The following is a 22777-nucleotide window of genomic DNA, read 5'->3' on the forward strand; positions in this document are numbered from 1 at the left end:
TAAAAAAAAAAAAAAAGACAGAATTTCTAATTTATTCTTAGTTTCCACCGAAAAAAACGTAATAACAAGAGATCAAAAAGCGGCATTTACTCCAAAATGATACCAATGAAAAATACAAGTTGTCCCTCAAAAATCAAGCCCTCACACAACTCCATAGAAAAATAAGCTACTTGTGAAGTGGCAATGCAAAATAATTTTTGGGGTTAATAAAAGGGGTTTAGTTTTTAGTATCACTGTAATCGTACTGACCTGGAGAATAAAGATATTATGTTATTTGTACCGAAAAATGAACGCCATAAAATTTATAATGTAAAAACGCAGTGTTAGTAATACTAATTTTCCCCATCTCCCTCCCAGAAAGAGTTAATAAAAGTTAATCAGAAAGTTATGTGAACCCCAAAATGGAGCCATTAAAAACTACAACTTGTCCTGTAAAAAACAAGCCCTCATAAAGCTATATAGACGAAAAAATAAAAAAGTTACAGCTCTTGGAACGAGACCATGAAAAAATGAAGAAAAACGCTTGGTCATAAAGGCCCAAACAGGCTTGGTCACTAAGGGGTTAATTACAGATGACTTTGCCAGGAAAAAAATTGTAATAAAAAAGTTGTGTCAGAAGTGGGATTTGAACCCACGCCTCCATTCGGAGACCAGAACACCCATGCTAGGGAAGACTTAAACATCTTGAGTCTGGCGCCTTAGACCGCTCGGCCATCCTGACACCTGATCTCAATATGTGTGAAGTGCACTAGATCATATCCAATTGTCCTCCCTGCAAGTACAGGAAGGTACAAAATTAAGTATTACTTGTTCTGTTTCTAGTTAAGATTACCAATTTCCATTTTCTGCTCCCCGTCTTTCAGGAGATTTACGTTTTTTTTCACTTTTTTTTTTTTTATTCACATAGATGTAAAAGAATTTCTTTCCGCAGGACAAGTTGTACTAGATAATAAGGGAAGGTGGGAAAAATAATACTAAAGAAAGTAGAATTACAAACAGACCATAGCATTTTGCCATTTTACGGTTCCTTTATAGTTCCATTGCACTTCACAAACTTACAAGGTCAGGATGGCCGAGCGGTCTAAGGCGCTGCGTTCAGGTCGCAGTCTCCCCTGGAGGCGTGGGTTCAAATCCCACTTCTGACAGAATATTTTTTATTTTATTTCAGAAATTGACTTGATATTCGAACCTTTCCCTTACAATGTATTGCTTCATTTGCATAATTCTTAAACTCCAGCTATATTCATACATATACACAGGAACGCTGCACTTTACAGAACTACAGCCTGGTATGTCGTCACTTCCGGTTACTTCTGCCTTGGCGGGAGCGTGCTCAATGAGATGTTTGGAGCGAGTATAGGCGACCTTTACAGTTATGACGGACGGACCCGGTGCGCCCTTCACCAGGCTCCAGCTGGAAGCGCTGCGCTCCGGTGCTGAAGAGTCGCTGCACCTCTTGCCCTGTCAAATCCATAGACAAGGGGCAGCTAAAGTAGAGGAGTTTTTCAGTCCTGCAATAAGAGCGGCGCCCGGAGGTGAGCGGAACACTGCGCCATGTGCTGAGGGTACCCTGTGCCCCCCGTGTAAGGGGCAATGATGGTGGGCAGCCACGCAGGATGCTGGGCTTTAGGTCTCCTCACACTAGCAGATGGAACGGATTCCATAGTGGTTTATGGGATTCTGGCACAGGCCTGGTGCACTTTATGTCTGTGCTAAATAAATGCGCTGTTAGTGTTGAGCGAACTTCTGTTTTCAAGTTCGCCGTACAAGATTCGGGTAAAGAATTCCGTTATGGATTCCGCCAATGGTAGCGGAATCCATAACAGTATTCCTACTGAACCTTGTACGCCAAACTTGAAAACACAAGTTCGCTCTACACTACACACGGGCAATCATCGTAGTGTAGCGCAGCCTTGCAGATCGTGATCGTGAATGGGGTCGCATTGCAACCTAACAGTTGTGAGAATTATTGTCACAGCCAAAGTCACCATGTAGTCACATGGCTAAATAAGGGTCAGGTGAACTTTCCACTTTAAGTTACTTCCTTGATGTTATGAGATTGATAAAATCAGTGAAATTAGGTTTTTAGAATATGTGCCTTTTGCTAAGGCTACTTTCACACTAGCAGCACGGACAGCCTGTCGGATCCGTCCTGCCGCTAGTGCACGCGTATCCCTGGACTGCCGCTCTGGCCCCATTGACTATAATTGGGGCAGGGCGGAGTCATGGCAGCGCACGCCGAGAGGCTGCCTGAATAAAAATACGACATGTAGTGCTTTTATTCTGGCAACCTCTCGGTGTGCGCTGGTGTCAGAACTTCGCCCCGCCCCCATTATAGTCAATGGGGTTGGAGCGGTAGTCTGGGGAGCTCCATGCCGCTAGTGTGAAACTAGCCTAAGTGGAAACTTAACCTCTTGGGGACACAGGGTGTATAGGTAAATCATTCAGATCGGCGACGATCGCTGCAAACCGCAGGTCAATTCAGACCTGCGGTTTGCAGCGTTTACGGGTGATTCCGACGGGGATCAACGCTGCCATCGGGTCCCCGCGCTGCTGTGAAAAAAAAAGTTCCCCCCCAAAAAAATAATAATATAAAAACGTAATTTTCCCCAAATTAAAGTAAAAACAAATTGGTAAAAAAATAGGGAAAAAAAGAAAGGGTAACATATTGGGTATCGCCACGTCCGTATCGACCAGCTCTATAAACATATCACATGACCTAACCCCTTAGATGAACACCATAAAAAATAAAAACTGCTAAATAAACAATTTTCTTTTTGTCACCTTACATCACTAAAAGTACAACACCAAGCGATCAAAAAGGCGTATGCCCGCCAAAATAGTACCAATCTAACCGTCACCTTATCCCACAAAAAATGAGCACCTACCTAAGACAATCGCCCAAGAAATAAAAATAACTTTGGCTCTCAGACTATGGAGACACTAAAACATCTTTTTTTAATATTTTTTTTAAAAAAAAGCTGTTATTGTGTAAAACTTGAGTAAAAAAAAAAAATGTATGCATATTAGGTATCGCCGCGTCCGTAAGAACCAGCTCTATAAAAATATCACATGACCTAACCCTCAGGTGAATACCGTAAACGTAAAAAAATAAAAAGCTGTTTCTCGCCCATATTCAGTGTGTGTGGGGGGGGAACAGGAACCGTGGGTATAGCTATGTCCTCTAGGAGGCATTGATACTAGTAAAAGCTGTTAGCTCCTCCCCTGGAAGCTATACCCCCACCAGGCTGGAGAGAGAGCTTCAGTTTTTTCTAGTGTCAATAGGAGGCAAGACATCCCTGCTCTTCAGGGATCTCCTGAGGATTTTTTTATTTTATTTTTTTCCTTTTTCAGATGGGAAAACAGTGGACGCCTCACCTCCCTGTACTCCAGGGGTCGAGTTGCGCCAGTGTCGTTTATCCACACTGCTACCTCCTCCACAGAAGACAAGGTGGACCAGGGCAGCCTCGCTCCCCTGCATCCCGCCAGCCAAGGGGTCACCCATCTATGCCCTCCTTTTCCAGTGTCCTGCCACTACGGTGCCAGTAGCTGAAGGAGTGACCCTGCTTGACCAGAGGAAGGGTGAAGATGGTGGCAGGAAAGAGAAGAGAGGTAAGTACACGGGACTAGGTGAGTATGTTTAACCCTCTGGGTTGGTCTCCCCCCTCTCCTGTGGCGGCAATAGTCTTGCTTTATTATAGAATTAGGGGTCTCTGCCTCAGGATATGGGGCAGATTTGCTGCTATTCATGGGGCCTCACTAGGTTCTGCCAAGCATGGCTGCAGACAGGATCTGAGTGCCCTCAGTTATTATTTTTTCAACAGATCTGCGCCACACTATGTTGTTGTGGCACCAGGACTCCCTCACTTCCCCTCTAGGCCGCCAGCTACGCGGCCACTTAGGGGGTTAAAAACTTCCTTGCAGCGCTCCTGTCTCAGCCAGCCACGGTTATACTCCGTGGTGTCCCCGCAGCTACCACCATCTAGGAAAAGGAGTTACACCCCTCTCGGGGACTGGCACCAACAAGCGCCGCTCCGGAAGGGTTAACGCCGGCCACCGTAGGATCTTTCAGCCAGCGATCTTTCCAGTCCGGGGTGACATTCCCCGGCCAGTGGCTCGGCCGCAGCTTCATACGCTGTAAACCGGGACCATGCAACGGTCAACAAGGAAGGGAGCGGAGGAGCTCCCCCACTCCCCTATATGCGATCCGCTCGTGTCTGGGCGCTTAAGGGGTTAATCGCATCTCTGGACTGGGGGTGCGCTGTGGCACGAATTCTTCCCTCGCCCACATGCCGCTAAGCCCCGCCCCCGGTCTTCAGACAGCTTAACCCTTTCTGGCCAGCCACCTCTGTAAGCGGCACCAGCCTTCCATAGGCGAGTAATTGCACTTATCTGTGACCTTATCTCCAGTACAATGTGCCTTAACCGTTAACAGTTAACCCCTTCCTGCCTCTCTGCCACTTGGACATCATAGTTTTCAAAGAACGTTGGTTGATTTTCCTCCACCTGCGCAGATCCAGGGAGGACAGCTGGAGTATTCCCAATCCACTCTCCGGGCCATGTGGTTGATAGTTCTCTAGCACAGGACCTCTGGATTACCAATCCGCCCTCCGGGGCCGGTTTTGGTTGATATATTCTCTAGCACAGAACCTCTGGAAGTTCCCAATCCATCCTCCGGGGCCGTTTGGTTGATAATTCTCCAGCACAGGATCTCTGGTTTCCCAATCCGTCCTCCGAGGCCGTTTGGTTGATAATTCTCCACCTGCACGATCCAATGGAGAACCTCTAAAAGGTCCAGTGGATGGACCTTTTAGATTTCCACTCCATCCTCTGGGTTGTTGGTTGATATATCCCCACCAGTGTGGCCTACTCTGCCATGGGCAATTTCTGTGAGGTAGAACTGCGGGCAAGTGAGCCAGAGCAGAACATTTCTCCTCGGTCTCCTGCACACCCCCAAGGGTCCCGCTCAGACGTGCCCTTTCATCCCTAGAGAGGGGAAACGTGATTTGGGCTCTATCTCGACTCCCTTGCAATCTTCAGCGATTGCGTCCACAGTAGCCAGCAGTTCTTGTCGTTTGCATTACCCCCTTTCATAAGGTGGAGTATTTGCACCATTGCTGCATACCATACCTACTTTAGGCATTATAACTGCTAGAGCGCTGTTGTCAGTGACGCCCAGAGACGTTTCCCTTTCCAGAGGGGACGGAATTACTTTTCCACTAGGTAGTCTCGTTATGGCATTATCACCGTTTCGGTGGTTACCGTAGGCATTACCTCTTCCTTAGGTGGAGTAATTGCATATCGCATATGCGTGCCCTTCCATAAACGGCATATCTACCGTTGCATTCAGTTCCTGCTCTATGCATGACCACTTCCGCTAGCAGTACTCCTTGTATGCATTACCCCTTCCATAGGGAGTAATTGCACTACTACGGTTACAGTACTTGCCTTATATATTGTCCCCTGCAGTTGGTGGACTAAGTACAATTACACTGGTTTTAGTGCAGGACGTATGCATCCCCCCTTCGGTAAGTGGCGGCATTGCATCTCCACTGGGTTCTGTTCCTGCCGTATACATTTGCCTTCTCCCGTCACAGTGCTTCCTCTTGCGTTCCCCTTCCACTAGTGGTCCGCTTACAGGGGAATACCTAAGCATCTTGTGCTGCAGTTGAACTTTGCCACGGTTCTAGATGCCTTAGCTTCTTTCCCAGGGGGGCGTGGCAACAGCTGATACCCGCGGGTGCTGGTGCTCTGCATCTGTGGTGTATGGGTGCTGCCGGGGGATACAGTAGCTTTTTCCACATGGGCTCCTTCTTATCTTTCGGTGCCGTTTTGGTGCATGGTTGTGACATCCTCTGTCTTCTCAGAGGGGTTGCCTAGCAACACTTATGTGTCAAGTCGAGGGTTCACTGTCCCCCTCAGCTGGGGGTTCTACCCTTACGCTAGCACTGCTGTTGCTCCTGTTCAGAGCTCTTCCGAGGTAAAAGTGTTAAAGGCTAACTCTACTTAACTGGGGCAGTATAGTGCCATGACTTCTACGGGATAGCCTCCCCCCCCTTCAGTTTTGTGCCGACTGGCAGGTGCTGGCTACTTCTATGGGAGTGGTATTTGCGTTACCACTGCATGCTATAGTTCTTATTGCTCAACTCCTTTGTGTGATGATGATGATGATGATGATGATGATGTATAGTCTTGTGTACACGCAGTCTTACCCTTCCTGCCTTGAAGCGCTTAGCTGACTTATTCAAAAGGGAGGAAAAAAATAAGGCATGACACTTTGTCATGGGCCACAAAGGCCTAGAGAATAAGGCACCTATTCCAGAGACCAATTTCCTAGCACTTATCAAATGGAGAGTCAAGAAAAAGGGGAGGAAGGTAGGGGGATCTCAAGGTTCAAAGGGTTCGGACGAGATATAGAGAATGTGAAGAAAACAATTTAATAAACGTGGGGGAAAAGTATCTTTAAAATAAAAGAACATTACCAACCGTGAATTTATAGACTAAGATTTAAGAAAACCCCCAAAATTATATAAACCAAATAAGTGTTATATAGGAAGATCAAACGCCTGTTTGAAAAGTAAGGTTTTCAGTGCACGTCTGAATGAGAGAAGACTGAGAATCATTTTCAGGGCCAGAGGTTGGTGGTTCCAAAATCTGGACCCTTGAGCCGAAAAGGATCTACCTCCACGTCTGATCTTGTTAACTTGCGGGATGTTAAAATTCGCAGAGTTACTAGACCTCAATGTCCTCAACGGGGCGTACCAGGTGAGTTTACGTTGCAGGTCCAAGGGCCCCACACCATGGAATACCCTATGCATGAAGCATCCAATCTTGAACATCACCCGTTGTTGGACGGGGAGCCAGTGCAAGGCATTAAGAGAGGGAGTGATATGCTCTCGGCGGGCAACACCCATTAGGAGCCTTGCTGCGGCATTCTGCACAAGTTGAAGTCTATGCAGGTTCTTCTTAGGGAGTCCCATGTACAAGGCATTACAAATGTCCAACCGACTGCTGATCGCTGCTCCGACCAAGGCTTTCCTGAGAGGGGATTCTATGTATTTTAAAATCCTCCCCAGACGTTTCAGCTGATAGTGGCAGGTACTAACCACCTGATTTATCTGAGGGACCCGGGTTAATCTGGAGTCCAAGAGCACTCCCAAGTCCCTGACTGTCACGGCTGAGGATGGGGGAAACCCTCAGCCGTGTGGTGCCAGATGATGTTGTGGCTACTCGGCCATGAGAACAGGATAGGGAGCAGGTCACCTCCTCAAGCATCTCTAAACTGACCCTAACTCCTACCTGCATGGGCTGACCTTTAAGGTAGGCGGACCCCTGCGCAGGAACCTCAGAGCCCTGACTTACCCTCCGCAGATCCCTGAGCTAGGAGCTGGGTAAGACTACCTACTCCTCCTAGTTACGGAGGAGCAGGAGTCTCCATGGCCAAGCTGCTGGGACAAGGGGAACACAAACAGCTTTACAGGTATGGCAGGCAAACTAATAGTTCCACCAACCTGCCACAGCCTTGCTGACTGGATCCCTGCACAAACAGGAATCCAGAACCGTAAGCTGCACCAAAACACATAAGAAGGTCCCAGTACAACATCACACACGAGAAGACATAAACATAACGACAATATCTTTATGACTAGGGGTGGCTCTCACTGGCAGATAGAAACACAAGAGGCTGCTCCAGCAAGCATGGCTGAAACAACCCACAGACCTGAGCAAACAGTGAGGCTTTATAGGCCAAGAAGCCACACCCCACAGTCAGACACACCCAGTGACATCACACACACACTGGGAAGGAAGTTAACCCTTCCAGCACCACAGAAGGGAAAAACACATTAAAGGGGAAGTGACCAAACTAAGATCACACTGGCTGTTGCCGCAGGCAACGACATGGGTGGCAGCAGTCCTGGGGGACAGCCCGAAGGCCGGGACACTGCCACCACATGTACAACATACCAAACGTTGCCACGGGCAGCCACAGTGATGGGAAAGTGTCAAAGTGCACACCAGACACACAAACGTGCATACACACACGCACACAACTCCAAGGGAACCGCACACATAGCTGTTGTCCGCGGCAACCGCACTTGAGGCAAACAACATCATGCCTCAAGCTGCGGTTGAAACAACTACCCAAACCGCGGGCAACTGTATGCAGCTCCCAAGGAGTTACGGCCATAACCGTGGCCGTGACACTGACCTGGGTGTCTGTCTCAGGGACAGGTCCAAAAGACGATGGCCATTGGGGTGCTGAGGGTGTAATTTTCTGGTCACTGAATGTAATACATTCAGTTTTGGTGCCATTAAGCTTTAGATAATTGGCACTCATCCAGTGATCGATCTCCAAGAGACATCCGGCCAGATCGACTTGATCAACTGTTCCTTTGGCAAGCCTAAAGTACAGTTGTGTATCATCCGCATAAACATGAAACTGAAGATTGTGGCTACTGATGATGTCGGCCAATGGTCTCAGATAGATGTTGAACAAGACTGGGGATAGTGCTGAGCATTGTGGTACTCCACAGGACAGTGAGAGATCGGTTGAGTGAAATACCCCCAGCTTCACTCATTGTACTCTGTCCTGGAGAAATGAGACCATCAATGCCAATGTCTTTCCATCTAATCCGGCTACCACTTTCAACCGGTTCAATAGCACTTGATGGTCAATAGTGTCAAATGCGGATGATGGGTCCGGAAGGACTAGGACCATGGAGTCGTTCTGGTCTAATGCCATCAGTAGATCATCCTGGACATTGACCAGAGCGGTCTCAGTACCCCTTCCGGGTCGGAATCCCGACTGGAAGTCGTCAAGAATGTGATTGGCCTCCAGATATCCCTGCAGTTGTGCAACAACCTCCCTCTCTCCTATCTTTGCAACGAACGGAAGTCTCAAAATCGGTCTAAGGTTACTCAGATCGACCACAAATAGCGCCGGTTTCTTAGGCAGAGGTGTTACCACTGCCTGCTTCAGAATAGCCGGCACCTGACCGCTGGAAAAGGAACTATTTATAATGTCTCGAATGTATGGTGCCATTGCAACCGTGGCGGACTTCACCACGGCCGCCGGGCATGGGTCTAGAGTAGGGCTGAAACGATTATTCGAATAACTCGATTAAATCGAGTCAAAAAATTCATCGATGCAGTTTCCCTGCATCGAGGAATCGTTGTGATCACGGAGCGGGAGTGAAATAAGCGTCTCACTCACCGCTCCGTGTCCTCCGGAGCCAGAGAGGCAGGACTGAGCGGCCGGCACAGCTGAGGGGGGAGGAGGAGGGAGTCTCTCCCTCCCCACTGTGCGCGGCTGCCGCTGAAGACCAAGGAGGAGGGGAGGGGAGGAGGAGAGGAGGGGAGGGACTGTGGCCACTGCACCACCAATGAATGTGCCGGCCATATCCCACAGGGTCCCCCCCCTCCCCCCCCCATCATTGGTGGCAGTGTCAGTTCCGATCGGAGCCCCAGCAGTGTAATGCTGGGGCTCCGATCGGTTACCATGGGAGCCAGGACGCTGCTTAAGTCCTGGCTGCCATGGTATGTTAGTAGTGAGCAGAGAGCAGCGCATTATACTCACGTGCGCTGTGGCCGGCGGTCGCTCCTTCTCATAGGTCTGTGCGGCGCATTGCTAATGCTGTAAGCATTAGCAATCCGCCGCACAGACAGAAGGAGCGACCGGCGGCCACAGCGCAAGTGAGTATAATGCGCTGCTCTCTGCTCACTACTAACATACCATGGCAGCCAGGGCTTCAGTAGCGTGACTCCTGGCTGCCATGGTAACCGATCGGAGCCCCAGCATTACACTGCTGGGGCTCCGATCGGAACTGACACTGCCACCAATGATGGGGGGGGGGAGGGAAAGGGGGACCCTGTGGCCACTGCCACCAATGATTAATACTGGGGAGGGGGGGTTGCGTTACCAGAGGGGGCATATCAGAGGCTGGGGGAGGCAGATCAGAGGCTGGGGGGAGAGGCAGATCAGAGGCTGGGGGGAGGGGGGGGGGCAGATCAGAGGCGGGGGGGAGGCAGATCAGAGGCTGGGGGGAGGGGGGGGGGAGGCAGATCAGAGGCTGGGGGGAGGGGGGGGGGAGGCAGATCAGAGGCTGGGGGGAGGGGGGGGGAGGCAGATCAGAGGCTGGGGGGAGGGGGGGGGAGGCAGATCAGAGGCTGGGGGGAGGCAGATCAGAGGCTGGGGGGAGGGGGGGGGAGGCAGATCAGAGGCTGGGGGCAAGCAGATCAGAGGCTGGGGGGAGGCAAATGGAGAGTGGTTAATGGAGGCTGCAAGCACCACCTTGGCATGTATAAAGTTATTGGTTTAGAGAGGGGTTAATGAAGGCACCTCCAAGGTGCTTTCATTAACCTCTTCAGACCAATAACTTTATACATGCCTAATGCCAAGGTGCTTCCATTAACCCCTCCAAACCCAATGGGCATGTATAAAGTTATTGGTTTGGAGGGGTTAATGGAAGCACCTTGGCATTAGGCATGTATAAAGTTATTAACCCCTTCAAACCTATAACTTTATACATGCCTAATTACGTACGTTATTTTAAGTAGCTTTTTCTTATTAGATTACTCGATGAATCGAGAAATATAATCGATAGAATACTCGATTACAAAAATATTCGTTTACTGCAGCCCTAGTCTAGAGGCGAGGAGGAGGATCTAAGAGCTCCAATGATTTCAATCGTTCTCCCCTCAGAGATGGGCTGAAATTCTGTGAAGGAATAGGGTAAGGTTGAAAATGAAGAAGAAAGTGTCTCGTCCGTCCTATGAACCGTTAGGATATTTTCTGAATTTTTTCAGCAAAGTAGTCGGCCATTTGCTGGCACAGTGCTTGAGAGTGCTCCGTCGTTGCAATCTTACATCTAGGATTGGCTAGTTCTTTAGCCACATTGAAAAGTTCTCTGGAGTTGTTAGCCGCATTGCCCATTTTATTTGAGTAGAATGTTCTTTTGGTATTTTTAATATTATTCTCATACTTATTTTGTATTTAATGTTGGTGTCTTCTATGGGATTTCTTCTCCGGGCCCTTTCAAGGGCTCTGGTAGTCTTTTTATCCTCTTAATTCAGCAGTGAACCAAGGCGGGTTTTTATTAGGGGGACGAGGTTGCAGTTTTTCATAGGTGCTAAGGTGTTTAGTATAGCCTCTATGTAATCATTTAAAAGCTGTTAGCTTTGCTTCCGTGGATTCTATGAAGCGGAATATTTCTATATTCAGATTCTCCTTAAAGCTGTTGCCAAATTCCTCCAAATTAGGGGGGATAGTTTGATTAAAGTATATTTTTATGATCAGTCCACACCAGATTATGTATGGATTGGACCTGTATCTCCACCCCAGATGTCAGAATCCAGTCCAAGATGTGGCTGCCCCTGTGAATCGGAGAGGTCACCCCCTGCATGAAGCCAATGGTCTCAAGAGATGTTAATAATTGCTGGGTTTTGATGTTGGACACATCATTGGCCCAACAATTTGTCGCCCACAATTATGTTCTTTTGACTATGTAGGAAGGCCAATGTGGCCAATTCCAGCAGTTCATCATCAAATCCTGTTTTTAAATCTGGGGGGTGGTAGACAATATAGATAGAGAAGGACTCTTCTGGCATTTGATAGCTAGGTATTCAAAAGTTTTAAAAATTGGTCCATTCTTAAGGGCTGTCATAATTACATGCTCACAAAAGACCATTGCAACACCTCCACCTCTAGTGGCCCTGTCTATGGTGGAGAATTTTGTACAAGGGGGGACCAATTCATCCAACATAGGATCCACCCCCTCCGAAAACCATGTTTCAGTTAGGCACAAATAATCTAGATTATTAGATAAAGTCAAATCATAAATGTTGGCTGCATTCTTAACCGCAGAACGGCAGTTTAGAAGTGCCCCTTTTAGCAAATGCTGGTTCTGAGTTCGAATCGGCCCTGAAGGTGTAATAGTTTTCGGGAAGCTTTTCCTTCTTCTTAATTGCCTATGGGTTCTTGGCAAGATGGCGGATTTCCACAAATGATGTGTGGTCAATTTCCTCGTTGTTTGTGCAGACAATAGTGACAATGTGGCCCCATTCAGAGCAATTAGTCCTTACGTGTGTTTATCATCATATTGATAACCATCCTAAAAAATCAGTTATTGGAGTAAAATTACTGTAAAAGTAATAATAAAAATTAAAACTACAAGACCTTAAAATGTCAGTTGTGTTACCCAAGTTCTCCAATCAAACAGGCGAGCGTTTCCCAATAATGGAGGAGTCTTGGTGACGGCCAAGGGCGCACCGGCAATGTCAGTTAATCTAATAATCCGTCCGTGCCTGGAACACCCTTCTGTCCGAGGAGGAAGAAGAAACAGAATGGCTACGGGCCTCTTCCTTCTGTATTCCGGTACTGCGGAAGGTGTTCGAGGCGATCTGTCTGCGTTGGGGTCGCCCGGACATGGACTGGTTGGCCTCAAGTCTGACTCGGAAGCTTCCCACCTTTCTCTCCTGAGCAGGAGGTCCGGAAGCTTGCGGCGTGGGCACCCTGATTCCCCTTTGGCAGGGGCTCTCCCTCCTTTGCGTTCCCCCCCCTCCTCTACTGCCCAGAGTTCTGCGGCAGATCAGGATGGAGGGTATTCCGACTATCCTAGTCACCCTGGGGATTGTCCGTCACAAGTGGTATGCCGACCTCGTTCTCCTTCGAGGAGACGTTCCTGGTCACTGCCGCTCAGAGATGGCCTTCTTTCGCAGAGTCCGGTCTTCCATTGGTATTTCAGGTCTCTTCGTTCACCGGCGGATGCCATCCGCAAGCCTGCATCGTCCAGGATCTATTCAGGACCTGGAGGTCCTTCCTGGGTTTGTTTGGAAGCTGAAATGTCCGCCACTTGTTTTTTTTTTTCTCTCCCCATGATCCTGTCACTTCTACAATCGGGGTTGGACCTTGGTCTGGCCTTAGTTTTTGAAGGTTCAGGTGTCAGCGCTTCTATTCTTTCCAGCGCCCTCTGGCCCCCCTGGGGCCGGTAAGGACCTTTCTTCAGGGAGTGTCACATACGGTTCCTTTGTACTGTCTTCCTTTACTGTCTTGGAACCTGGATTTAGTCCTGTCAACACTCCAGGTTTTTTCCTGGAGCCCTGGTGGGATATTCTCTCCTACTCCTGTCCTGGAAGGTAGTTTTTTCTGGTCGCTGTCGCTTCCATTAGACGGTGTCTGAGTTGGCAGCGCTCTCTGCGGAGAACCCTTTCTGGTTATTCATAGGGACAAGGTGGTTCACTGACCTGTTCCTTCCTTTCTTCCAAAGCTGGTCTCTGACTTTCATTTTAACAAGAAACTTGTCCTTCCCTCACTGTGCCAATCTCTTTCACACCCTAAGGGAAAGGAGTTACACCATTTTGACGTTGTCAGAGCTCTATTTAGCAGCCTCCGGTTCCTTCCGCCGTCTGGATCCCCTTTTTTTCATTCCGGCGGGTCCTCGAAAGGGGTGGGCGGTCTCCAAGGAGGCAATTGCACGATAGTTTCGGTCTGCAAGTGCTGAACCATACGCACCCGGACCAGGGTTCCGGTGGGCGCTTCTTGGGCTCAGAGGAATCGCGCTTCGGCTGCACAGTTGTGTAAGGCGGCTACTGGTCCCCCTTGCACACAATAAAACATTTTTACCAGGTGCATACGTATGAATCGGCGGACACTGCCCTGGGCCGCGTAATCTTACAGGCGGCAGTTTTCTTAGATGCCAGCAGGGACGCTTGCGTCTATGGGTCTGTGGTTTTTCCCTCCCCGTGGACTGCTTTCGGACGTCCCACGGTTCCTGTGTCCCCCCCCCAATGAATATGGGCGAGAAAAGGAGATTTTTGTATAACTTACCAGTAAAATCTTTCTCGCTCTTCATTGGGGGGACACAGCACCCACCCAGTATTGTTGTTCGGTCACAGTTGTGGCAGTTGCTGGTTTGAACCCCGTTGGGTCCTTCGGCATGGTTGGTGTTCCATGTTTTTTCATGGTTGGCTTGCTTCTCCTACTGCGTGTTCACAAACTGAAGCTCTCTCTCCAGGCTGGAGGGGATATAGCTGCCAGAGGACGAGCTAACAGCTTTTGCTAGTGTCAACGCCTCCTCGAGGACATAGCTTTACCCACGGTTCCTGTGTCCCCCCCAATGAAGAGCGAGAGAGAGAGTTTACTGGTAAGTTATATAAAAATCTCCTTTCCTTTTTGTCACCTTACATCACAAAAAGTGTAATGGCAAGCGATCAAAAAGACATGCACACCCTAAAATAGTGCCAATCAAACCATCATCTCATCCCGAAAAAAATTAGCCCCTACACAAGACAGTTGCCCCAAAAATAAATAAAACTATGGCTTTCAGAATGTGGAGACACTAAAGAATCATTTAAAAAAATAAATCATATTTAGTATTATCGCGTCCGATAATTATCCGCGTCTATAAAAATACCACATGATCTAACCTGTCAGATGAATGTTGTAAATAAAATAAAAATATTAAAACTTGCTTCACAAAAAGTGTAATATAGAGCAACCAAAAATCATATGTACCCTAAAATAGTACCAACAAAACTGCCACGCTATCCCGTAGTTTCTAAAATTGGGTCACTTTTTTTGTAGTTTCTACTCTAGGGGTGCATCAGGGGGCTTCAAATTGGGACATGGTAACAAAAAACCAGTCCAGCAAAATCTGCCTTCCAAAAACCGTATGGCATTCCTTTGCTTCTGCGCCCTGCCATGTAAACTACAGAATCAGGGCCATAAATATTGAGTTTTGTTTGGCTGTTAACCCTTGCTTTGTAACTGGGGAAAAAAATATATAAAAATGGAAAATCTGCCAAAAAATTAAATTTTATCTCTCTTTTCCATTCTTGTGGAACACCTAAAGGGTTAATAAAGTTTGTAAAATCAGTTTTGAATACCTTGAGGGGTGTAGTTTGTAAAATGGGGTCATTTTTGGGTGGTTTCTATTATGTAAGCCTCACAAAGTGACTTCAGACCTAAACTGGTCCTAATAAAAAGTGGGTTTTTGAAAATTTCTGAAAATGTTCAAGATTTGCTTCTAAACTTCTAAGCGTTGTAATGCCCCCCCCAAAAATAAAATGACATTCAGAAAATGATCCAAACATGAAGTAGACATATGGGGAATGTAAAGTAATAACTATTTTGTAGGTATTACTATCTATTATAAAAGTAGAGAAATTGAAATCTGGAAATTTGGTAATTTTTAAAAAAAATAAAAAATTGTTTTTAATTTTTTTGACTCAATTTTACCACTGTCATGGAGTACAATACGCGAAAACAATCTCAGAATGGCCTGGATAAGTAAAAGCGTTTTAAAGGGTTTCTACCACCAGAAATACTGTTATGTAGCTGACTGACATTAGCGATGCGCCCATTTCAGCACTACATAACAGTATGTTTCTAATGTTATTCTCTGCAGCTGTTTTTGTTAAAAATGCACTTTTATTATATACTAATGAGCCTCTAGGTGCTATATGGGCGTAAAAACAGCACCTAGAGGCTCTGTCCACTCACCCTGTATTCCGCCCAGGTCCTGTGTTGTGCCCGCCCCGCTCCTCTTGATTGATGCCACTGTTCCCTGCATCGTTGGCAAAATCCCGCGCCTGCGCCGTTCACTTCTGTCTTCGGCGCAGTGAGTGAATGATGCGATCCTGGTGCCGCCTTCCTCACTGCGCCTGCGCCGACTACATCACAGTGAGGAAGCCGGCACCAGGATCGCATCATTCACTCACTGCGCCTGCGCCGAAGACCGAAGTGAACGGCGCAGGCGCGGGATTTTGCCAACGATGCAGGGAACAGTGGCATCAATCAAGAGGAGCTGGGCGGGCACAACACAGGACCTGGGCGGAATATAGGGTGAGTGGACGGAGCCTCTAGGTGCTATATATAGCACCTAGAGGCTCATTAGCATATAATAAAAGTGCATTTTTAACAAAAACGGCTGCAGAGAATAACATTAGAAACATACTGTTATGTAGTGCTGAAATGGGCGCATCGCTAATGTCAGTCAGCTACATAACAGTATTTCTGGTGGTAGAAACCCTTTAAAGTTATCACAACATAAAGTGACACATGTCAGATTTGCAAAAAATGGCCTAGTCCTTAAGGTGAAAATTAGCCCGGTCCTCAAGGGGTATTCCCATCACATACAATGGGGGCATATCGCTAGGATATGCCCCCATTGTCTGATAGGAACCCTCATCTACAAGGAGAACAGAGCGGGGAGAGCTGTGGCTGGAGGTATGGGATCAGTCTACCACCAAGCTCTGCTCCTTGCTGTTCTCATAGAAGCGAAAGGGAGTGCACCGCGCATGTGTGACCCCCTGCTCCCTTTCATATATATTGGGCATACGCAAATAGCCAAGTGCGCCCTCCATTCATTTCCCTGCTCCGTTCTCATTGTAGAGAACACACCTATCGGACAATGGGAGCATATCCTAGCGATATGCCCCCATTGTCTGAGATGGCTAAACCTCTTTAAAGTAAGTTCACATCTGTGGCAGGTAAATCTGGTAGGCTATTCTGGCAGAGTTACTGTATCCAGCATAGGCTAAGTTCACACTCCAGTTATTCGGTCTGTTATTGAGATCCAAAACCCACAGTGAAGCCTACAAAGAGATAAGGTATAAGGAAAAGATCTGCTCCTTTGTTTTAGACCCACACCCGGTTTTGCTCACAATAACTGATGGAAATAACCAACCAACTAATTGAAGTGTGAACTTGGCCGTAGCTGGGCACCCACAGATCCTGATTCACTGTACTGGGACTTGCCAGTTGGGTTATGCTGTACTTACACTGTAAACCCACAGGATTCCTATTGGATCCCAGTATAGTGAATGGGGATTTGTCAATGTCCGGCTTTTTTAGATACGGTGACTGGTAGTCTGCAACTCTGCCATAACAGACTGCAGGATTTAGCTGCTGTAAGAGAAGAGTGAATCGACCCTTTTAGGGATTTTCAGGGACTACTACAGATTGTTAAAGATATGCTCATGTAGTTGCTTACCTCATGTACATCTTCCCCATGCATTTTCACCATGTATACAAATCGCTCTGGTTTGTTTTCATCCTGTTTGTGGCACTTTCTGTTGCTGCATCAAACTAAACCCATGATGCACTTCTCCTTTCTTTGGAAAGGAACACCCCTAACAATACCGCTACTTTATAGCTCCTGCCACCCAACTAGTTACATAGACCTTCCCCCATGGACACAACATCGCAGGTAAGAGCTGGATGGACATGGTCATGTGACTATAGCCTAGAACACAAGTTAGGAGCAATGAAGGTAAAAGTACATTACAAAATTACAGCTATTTTCATAAATGGTTAAAGGATTTTGGTGCAAATTTAAAACCCCCTTTTAAGGTTTGTAAAATGTTGTTGATTGAAGATGGACAAAGCTGACCTGTACAATGCTTCTAACTAGGAAAAGAAGTGTCCTTCAGAGGCAGGAAGCTTAGAGGACAAGAAGTCACTTTACCAGACGGATACATGGGCATCGTCCTGAAGGAAGATCATAAACCATGTGCTGAAGAGGAGGTACCATTCAACATGTTCATGTATAGAGAGCAGAAATACTGCTCACGATAATAATTGGTTGGTATGACGTAGTGTTCACCTTGTTATTGCGGCGGACAACGTGCGGGGAAAAATGACACGTTATATTTATTCTGCTGATCGGTACAATTGCAGAGATACCAATTTTAAATAGTGTTTTTTCCTTCCCCCACGACAGCACCACAGAGAGATGGCTTCACCTCACAGGACAGGAAACCTGCAGCATAAAAAGGTGGAGCCTCTCCCACCTTAGTGAGGTTTCCTGTCCCTGGAGTGGGAGACCTACAGGTTTTCCTTTAGCTTCTGCCCATGGACTGGAAGTCCCAGAGAGGCTCTGGAGGGTTATGCGGCACATACCTGTAGGGGTCTATCGCCCATATATTGGGCTGGCAGGACCTGAGGAGCCAGTAGTAGTGGGGCTGCTATGGTCCTCTTACAGTAGGCGCGTGTGTACTCTTCAATGGGAGCGAGACCGCGCTGGAGATTCCAGAAAAAGGAAACAGCCCAAGGTGAGTGTTGTATTCCGCCGCATGCGGCTGGGACCCAGCGTGGATCGGGTCTTCCGTACGCCGCTACGTGCGGTCCAGAGGAGGAGGGATCGCGAGAACAGATGTCGCTTCCGGGGGGACGTGCGTTCCAAGCAACGTACTTCCCGGGTGCTGTGCGTTCCACAGGCGCGGGGAGGAGTTAGAATCATTCAAAAGGAGTAGGATGCCGGAAGCATTCTGGCGTAGTGTTGGGCGGCTTTACAAGTAGGCTGCAGATACCGGTTGTGCTCCCTTCGTTTCTGTGCTTGAGAAAGGCTCAGTATTGGAGCCAAAACGTTGTACCGCAAGGTTGATTAAAGCAGGGCTCGACAAATCCCAGGCCCCAGGTCGCCATGGCGACTAGGAATTTTGCCCTGGCGCCTATTTGCCTCTGCTTGAAAATAGGCCCAGCAGCCGGGCGCAGACACTGGAGGGTTAGGACCGCTAGCAACATGAAACATTTTTTTTAATTTATTTTTTATTACTTGCGCGGCGCACCCAGGTTCGGACTGCCACCCTGCCCGGACCCCTCAGCTTTCGGCTCCATCGTGGTTTGGCCACACTCTCTCGCCATCTATCGGTCGCAGCGTGCGTCATCTCCAGGGCAGTTAAAAATGGCAGAGCCTGTGTGCCGGTCAGAGAGCCTCGGCGGGGAGAGAGGAGTTAGTGCAGGGGAGGCAGAGCGGGAGCACAGTTAGCGGCGCTGCACAAGTGGAGGTAAGACAATCCGGCCGGCTCTGCTGCTGTAAACGAGGAGCTCTGCACTAAGTTTGTAATGTCTGCCTGCTACGGCCATGAACCCAGGGGGGAGCTGCACACATGCTGCCGTCATTAGGCCGGAGCTCCTGCTAGCCACAACTGGTGGCCATTCCTGCAGTTACCATTCGGCCACTTCTTAGTTCTGTCCCTTTCTAGGAAAGCTGGGTGACAGCCTGTATACCACACAGAAAGCTGGGTGGCAGCTCCTAGGAGAGCTGTGTGGTATACAGGCTGTCTGTCACCCAGCTTTCCTGGTCTCCTGAAGAGAATATATCTCCGTATAGGAACATTTAGATACGTTATCATATGATTTACCCATTTAGGAGTCTTGGAAAGCCGGATTGCAGCTCCTATGAGAACTAAGAATGCTGAATGGCCAAATCATCTGATGACTTCTCTATATGTTCCCATACTGAGATATGTTCTCCTCAGGAAAGCTTGGTGACAGGCTGTATACCACACCGGTCTCCTAGGAGCTGCCATAAGACTCCAAAATGGCTAAATCATCTGATATATCAAACTCAATTTATATCAAACTCTACATGTAGCGTGTGGATTTGCTGTGGAATTCAGTTACACGTGGTAAAATCCTATATTACCACGGTGCAGATTTGAATTGTGCACAGTAGGTTCATTTCCGTGTGGATTTTATGAAGTGTGAGGATTTTTGGGAAAATTTTATCCATTTTGCTGGTATTGGCTGCAATACGCTGTGGATTTCATAGCTGCAGTTCTATGAGATGAATGAGTCCGGACCAAACATCCTGGGGAAGGGATCTCAGTTCAGTCAGCTGCAGCGCAGGGATTACACACACAGTGACGTCACAGCGCAGGGATTACACACAGTGACGTCACAGCGCAGGGATTACACACACAGTGACGTCACAGCGCAGGGATTACACACACAGTGACGTCACAGCGCAGGGATTACACACACAGTGACGTCACAGCGCAGGGATTACACACACAGTGACGTCATAGCACACTGATAATAAACAATGCCCATGTTGTTTGGGTCTAGACTTCTTTATATGTTAATTTAAGAGGTGATATTTTTATCGCTGAAAAAAAAAAAGGCTTTATAAAAGGTAAAAAAAAAAAAACGGCTCCTAACTTTTTTAGCTGGCTCCTAGATTCCAAGAAAATTTGTCAAGCCCTGGATTAAAGAATAATTTTACTTTTTCAAGACCGGAGTGCCGTCCTTTTTCTGGATCCATTGATTGGGGTAAGAGGTCGATTCCCCTGGAACGTGCACCCACTTTTTCTATTTGTAGTCAGTGCCGCCATTTTTCATATATATATATATATATATATTATAATATATTTCCTAACTGACCGTTCCACTGTCCTCCTCGTATATTAGAATCCTCCGGTGAGAAGTTCTATTCCTCCTCAAAGTTATACTGAGATTCTTAGTTTTTCACCAGACGTCCTGGTTTTGAGAGATGTAGGAGGAAAAAAGAAAAGATCCGGTGGAAGGAGAGATTCCGGCGCTGGTACTTGGCAAACTTGGAGGCGGTAAATGCCTAGTATTTGATACCAAACATTATGGTTATTCTTTCTCTAGATTGTGCCTAAGAAAGTCTTGACAATGAGAATAAAGAGTGTGCTGTATGTAATGTCCTCTGTCATCCTCGTATACAAAAAATCTGTGCCAACAGTGTATTGAGAAAATGGTTGCTGAAGGGTCACCTAGCTTTATAAGAAATATCAGATCTCTCATTAGGTTGGAGGTGAAAGACTCCCTAATAACCTGTAAGAGACAGAAGTCGTCTGGAGCAGTGTGGGGCGGTATTGGGTTCTTCAGCGGATAGTGAGGAACCCTTTAAAGGGGATGACTCAGAAAATTCCTCTTCTTCGGCAGATGACATGGAGGGTAGACCTTTATTTCCAGTGGAAGACACTGACAAGTTGCTAAAGGCGATACGATCCACCTTGGAATTGGAGGACGTAAAAGCAGATAAGTCGGTGGCTGATTTGGTGTTTGAGGGCCTTAGGAAAAAAAGGCACAGATGTTTTCCTTTGCATAAAAGTGTGTCAGCCATTATTGACGCAGAATGGAAGAACCCCGATAATAAGGCCTTCATTACAAAAGGATTTAAAAGAAAGTATCCCTTTGAAGAGAAATCCTCTTCTTAGGATAAAGCCCCAAAAATAGATGTGGCTATATCTAAGATTTCTAGAAGTTCTTCCTTACCTTTTGAGGATATTCCTACGGGATCCTTTAGATAAAAAAATTGATGCTTGCCTTAGAAACTCTTGGGAGGTGGCGGCCTCCACTTTCAGACCTAATATTGCTGCCACGGTTACAGCCAGATCAATGGCCATTTGGTTAGAGAGACTAGAATGTCAAATTAAAGAGAAATGTCCAAGAGAACATATCCTTCATAGACTATGCTTCTGTAGATGTGACTAAGCTGGCAGCTAGGGCTTCTGCCCTCTCCAATTAGGCCTGATGAGCTCTTTGAAGAATTGGAAAGGGGGGGGGGGGGGGACTTGTCCTATAAACAAAGATTGTGTAGTATGCCTTGTCAGGGTCAGTTTCTATTTGGTTCAGAACTAGACTTTCTCTTGGAGAAGGCAGCGGATAGAAAAAAGAGATTTCCAGGGTTTTCTCAAGAATCCTCCTTTGCTCGCTTCTATTGTACAGATTTTTCGGTTTCTTCAAAGGGGTCTATCTATGGGGTTAGCTAAGAGCACTCTTAAAGTGCAAGTTTCGGCTCCCTTTCTGCCCTTGGGAGTCAAAATTTTGCTATGAACCTTTGGAGTCTTGTTCAGTAAAAATACTTACCCTTAAGCTAAGTCCTGTTGGTAGCTCTAACATCTGCTAGAAGGGTTGGCGAGATTCAATCTCTCTATCAACCCTCTCTTGTCGATATGTTGATTCTGGAGGATAGGGTAGTACTTACTTTTTGCCAAAAGTTCCGTGCAGGTCTGTTAGGCTCCAGGAGATAGTCCTTCCTTCCTTCCGTCCTTCTCCTTTTTTTTTTTTTTGTGCTGAGCCCAAAGATAATGAAGAGTTTTTTTTTTTTTTTCACTCTTTAGATGTGAGAAGAATTCTTATCCATTACCTTGAAGTGACCAAGGAGTGCAGGAAGTCCTCTGCTTTATTTGTTCTTTTTTAAGGCGTTAATAAGGGTAAGACAGCCTCAAAATGTTCCATTGCCAGATGGATTTGAACAGTTATTTTTTTAGTATACTCCTTTTCGGGATGTTCTCCTCTATCTCTGAAGGCTCATTCAACTCGGGCGGTCTCTACTTCTTGGGCGGAAAGGGCTAATGTATCTATTGAGCAAATATGTAAGGCGGCTACGTGGTCTTCTCCCTCTACTTTCTACCGTCGCTATAAGCTGCAGCTTAATTCGGTCTCTGATCTTCTCTTTGGTAAGAAGGTTTTGGAAGTGTTTTCCCACCCTTAAGGAAGGTGTTTTCTCTGTAATCTCTCTCTGTGGTGCTGTTGTGGGGGAAGGGAAAAATGATGATTACACTTACCGGTAATCAGATTTTCCAGACCCCACAACAGCAGCCTTCCTTATTCCCCCCCCCCCCCCCATTGTGATGGTGTCTGTCTAATTGCACAGGGAGTAGCCCAAAAAAGGAGGCTCCACCTTTTTTATGCTACAGGTTTCCTGTCGTGGGAGGCAGAGCCATCTCTGCTGGTGCTGTTGTGGGGTCACGCTTACCAGTAAGTGTAATCCTTTTTTATCACTTTTAGGCTACATGCACACGACCATTAGTGTGTGTTTGTGCGGTCTGCAAAGCGCGGATCTGCAAAAAACGAAAGCCGACCGTGTGCGGAACGGGCGGCCCATTGTAGAAAAGCCTATTCTTGTCCGCAAAACGGACAAGAATAGGACATGCTATATTATTTTTTTTTGCGGGGCCATGGAACGGAGCAGCCCCGTTGAAGTGAAGTAAAACTGCGGCTCAGATGGAAAAAAAAATCCAG

The 22777-nt window shown here is 47.1% G+C and overlaps 1 protein-coding gene and 2 non-coding genes across 3 annotated transcripts in view; 2 read left to right on the forward strand and 1 right to left on the reverse strand.

Annotated features, from left to right (window-relative positions):
• Positions 1-610: 610 nt before the first annotated feature.
• TRNAL-CAA lies at positions 611-721 on the reverse strand. Its single transcript has 2 exons — positions 684-721; positions 611-656 (listed from the first exon to the last, which is right to left on the reverse strand). It is a non-coding gene; the product is annotated as a tRNA-Leu (tRNA).
• Positions 722-1062: 341 nt separating this feature from the next.
• Positions 1063-1145, forward strand: TRNAL-CAG. The gene has a single exon. It is a non-coding gene; the product is annotated as a tRNA-Leu (tRNA).
• A 156-nt stretch (positions 1146-1301) lies between these two features.
• The window catches only part of RNASEH2C (ribonuclease H2 subunit C), a 62297-nt gene continuing 40821 nt past the window's right edge, over positions 1302-22777 (forward strand). Inside the window, exons 1-2 of the mRNA XM_044270979.1 lie at positions 1302-1535; positions 17412-17524. Coding sequence (XP_044126914.1) covers positions 1376-1535; positions 17412-17524 — 273 coding nt within the window. The 5' untranslated portion in view covers positions 1302-1375. The remainder of the gene's footprint in view (positions 1536-17411; positions 17525-22777) is intronic.

The sequence above is a fragment of the Bufo gargarizans genome, chromosome 10 (assembly GCF_014858855.1).
Source record: "Bufo gargarizans isolate SCDJY-AF-19 chromosome 10, ASM1485885v1, whole genome shotgun sequence".
Classification (NCBI taxonomy): domain Eukaryota; kingdom Metazoa; phylum Chordata; class Amphibia; order Anura; family Bufonidae; genus Bufo; species Bufo gargarizans.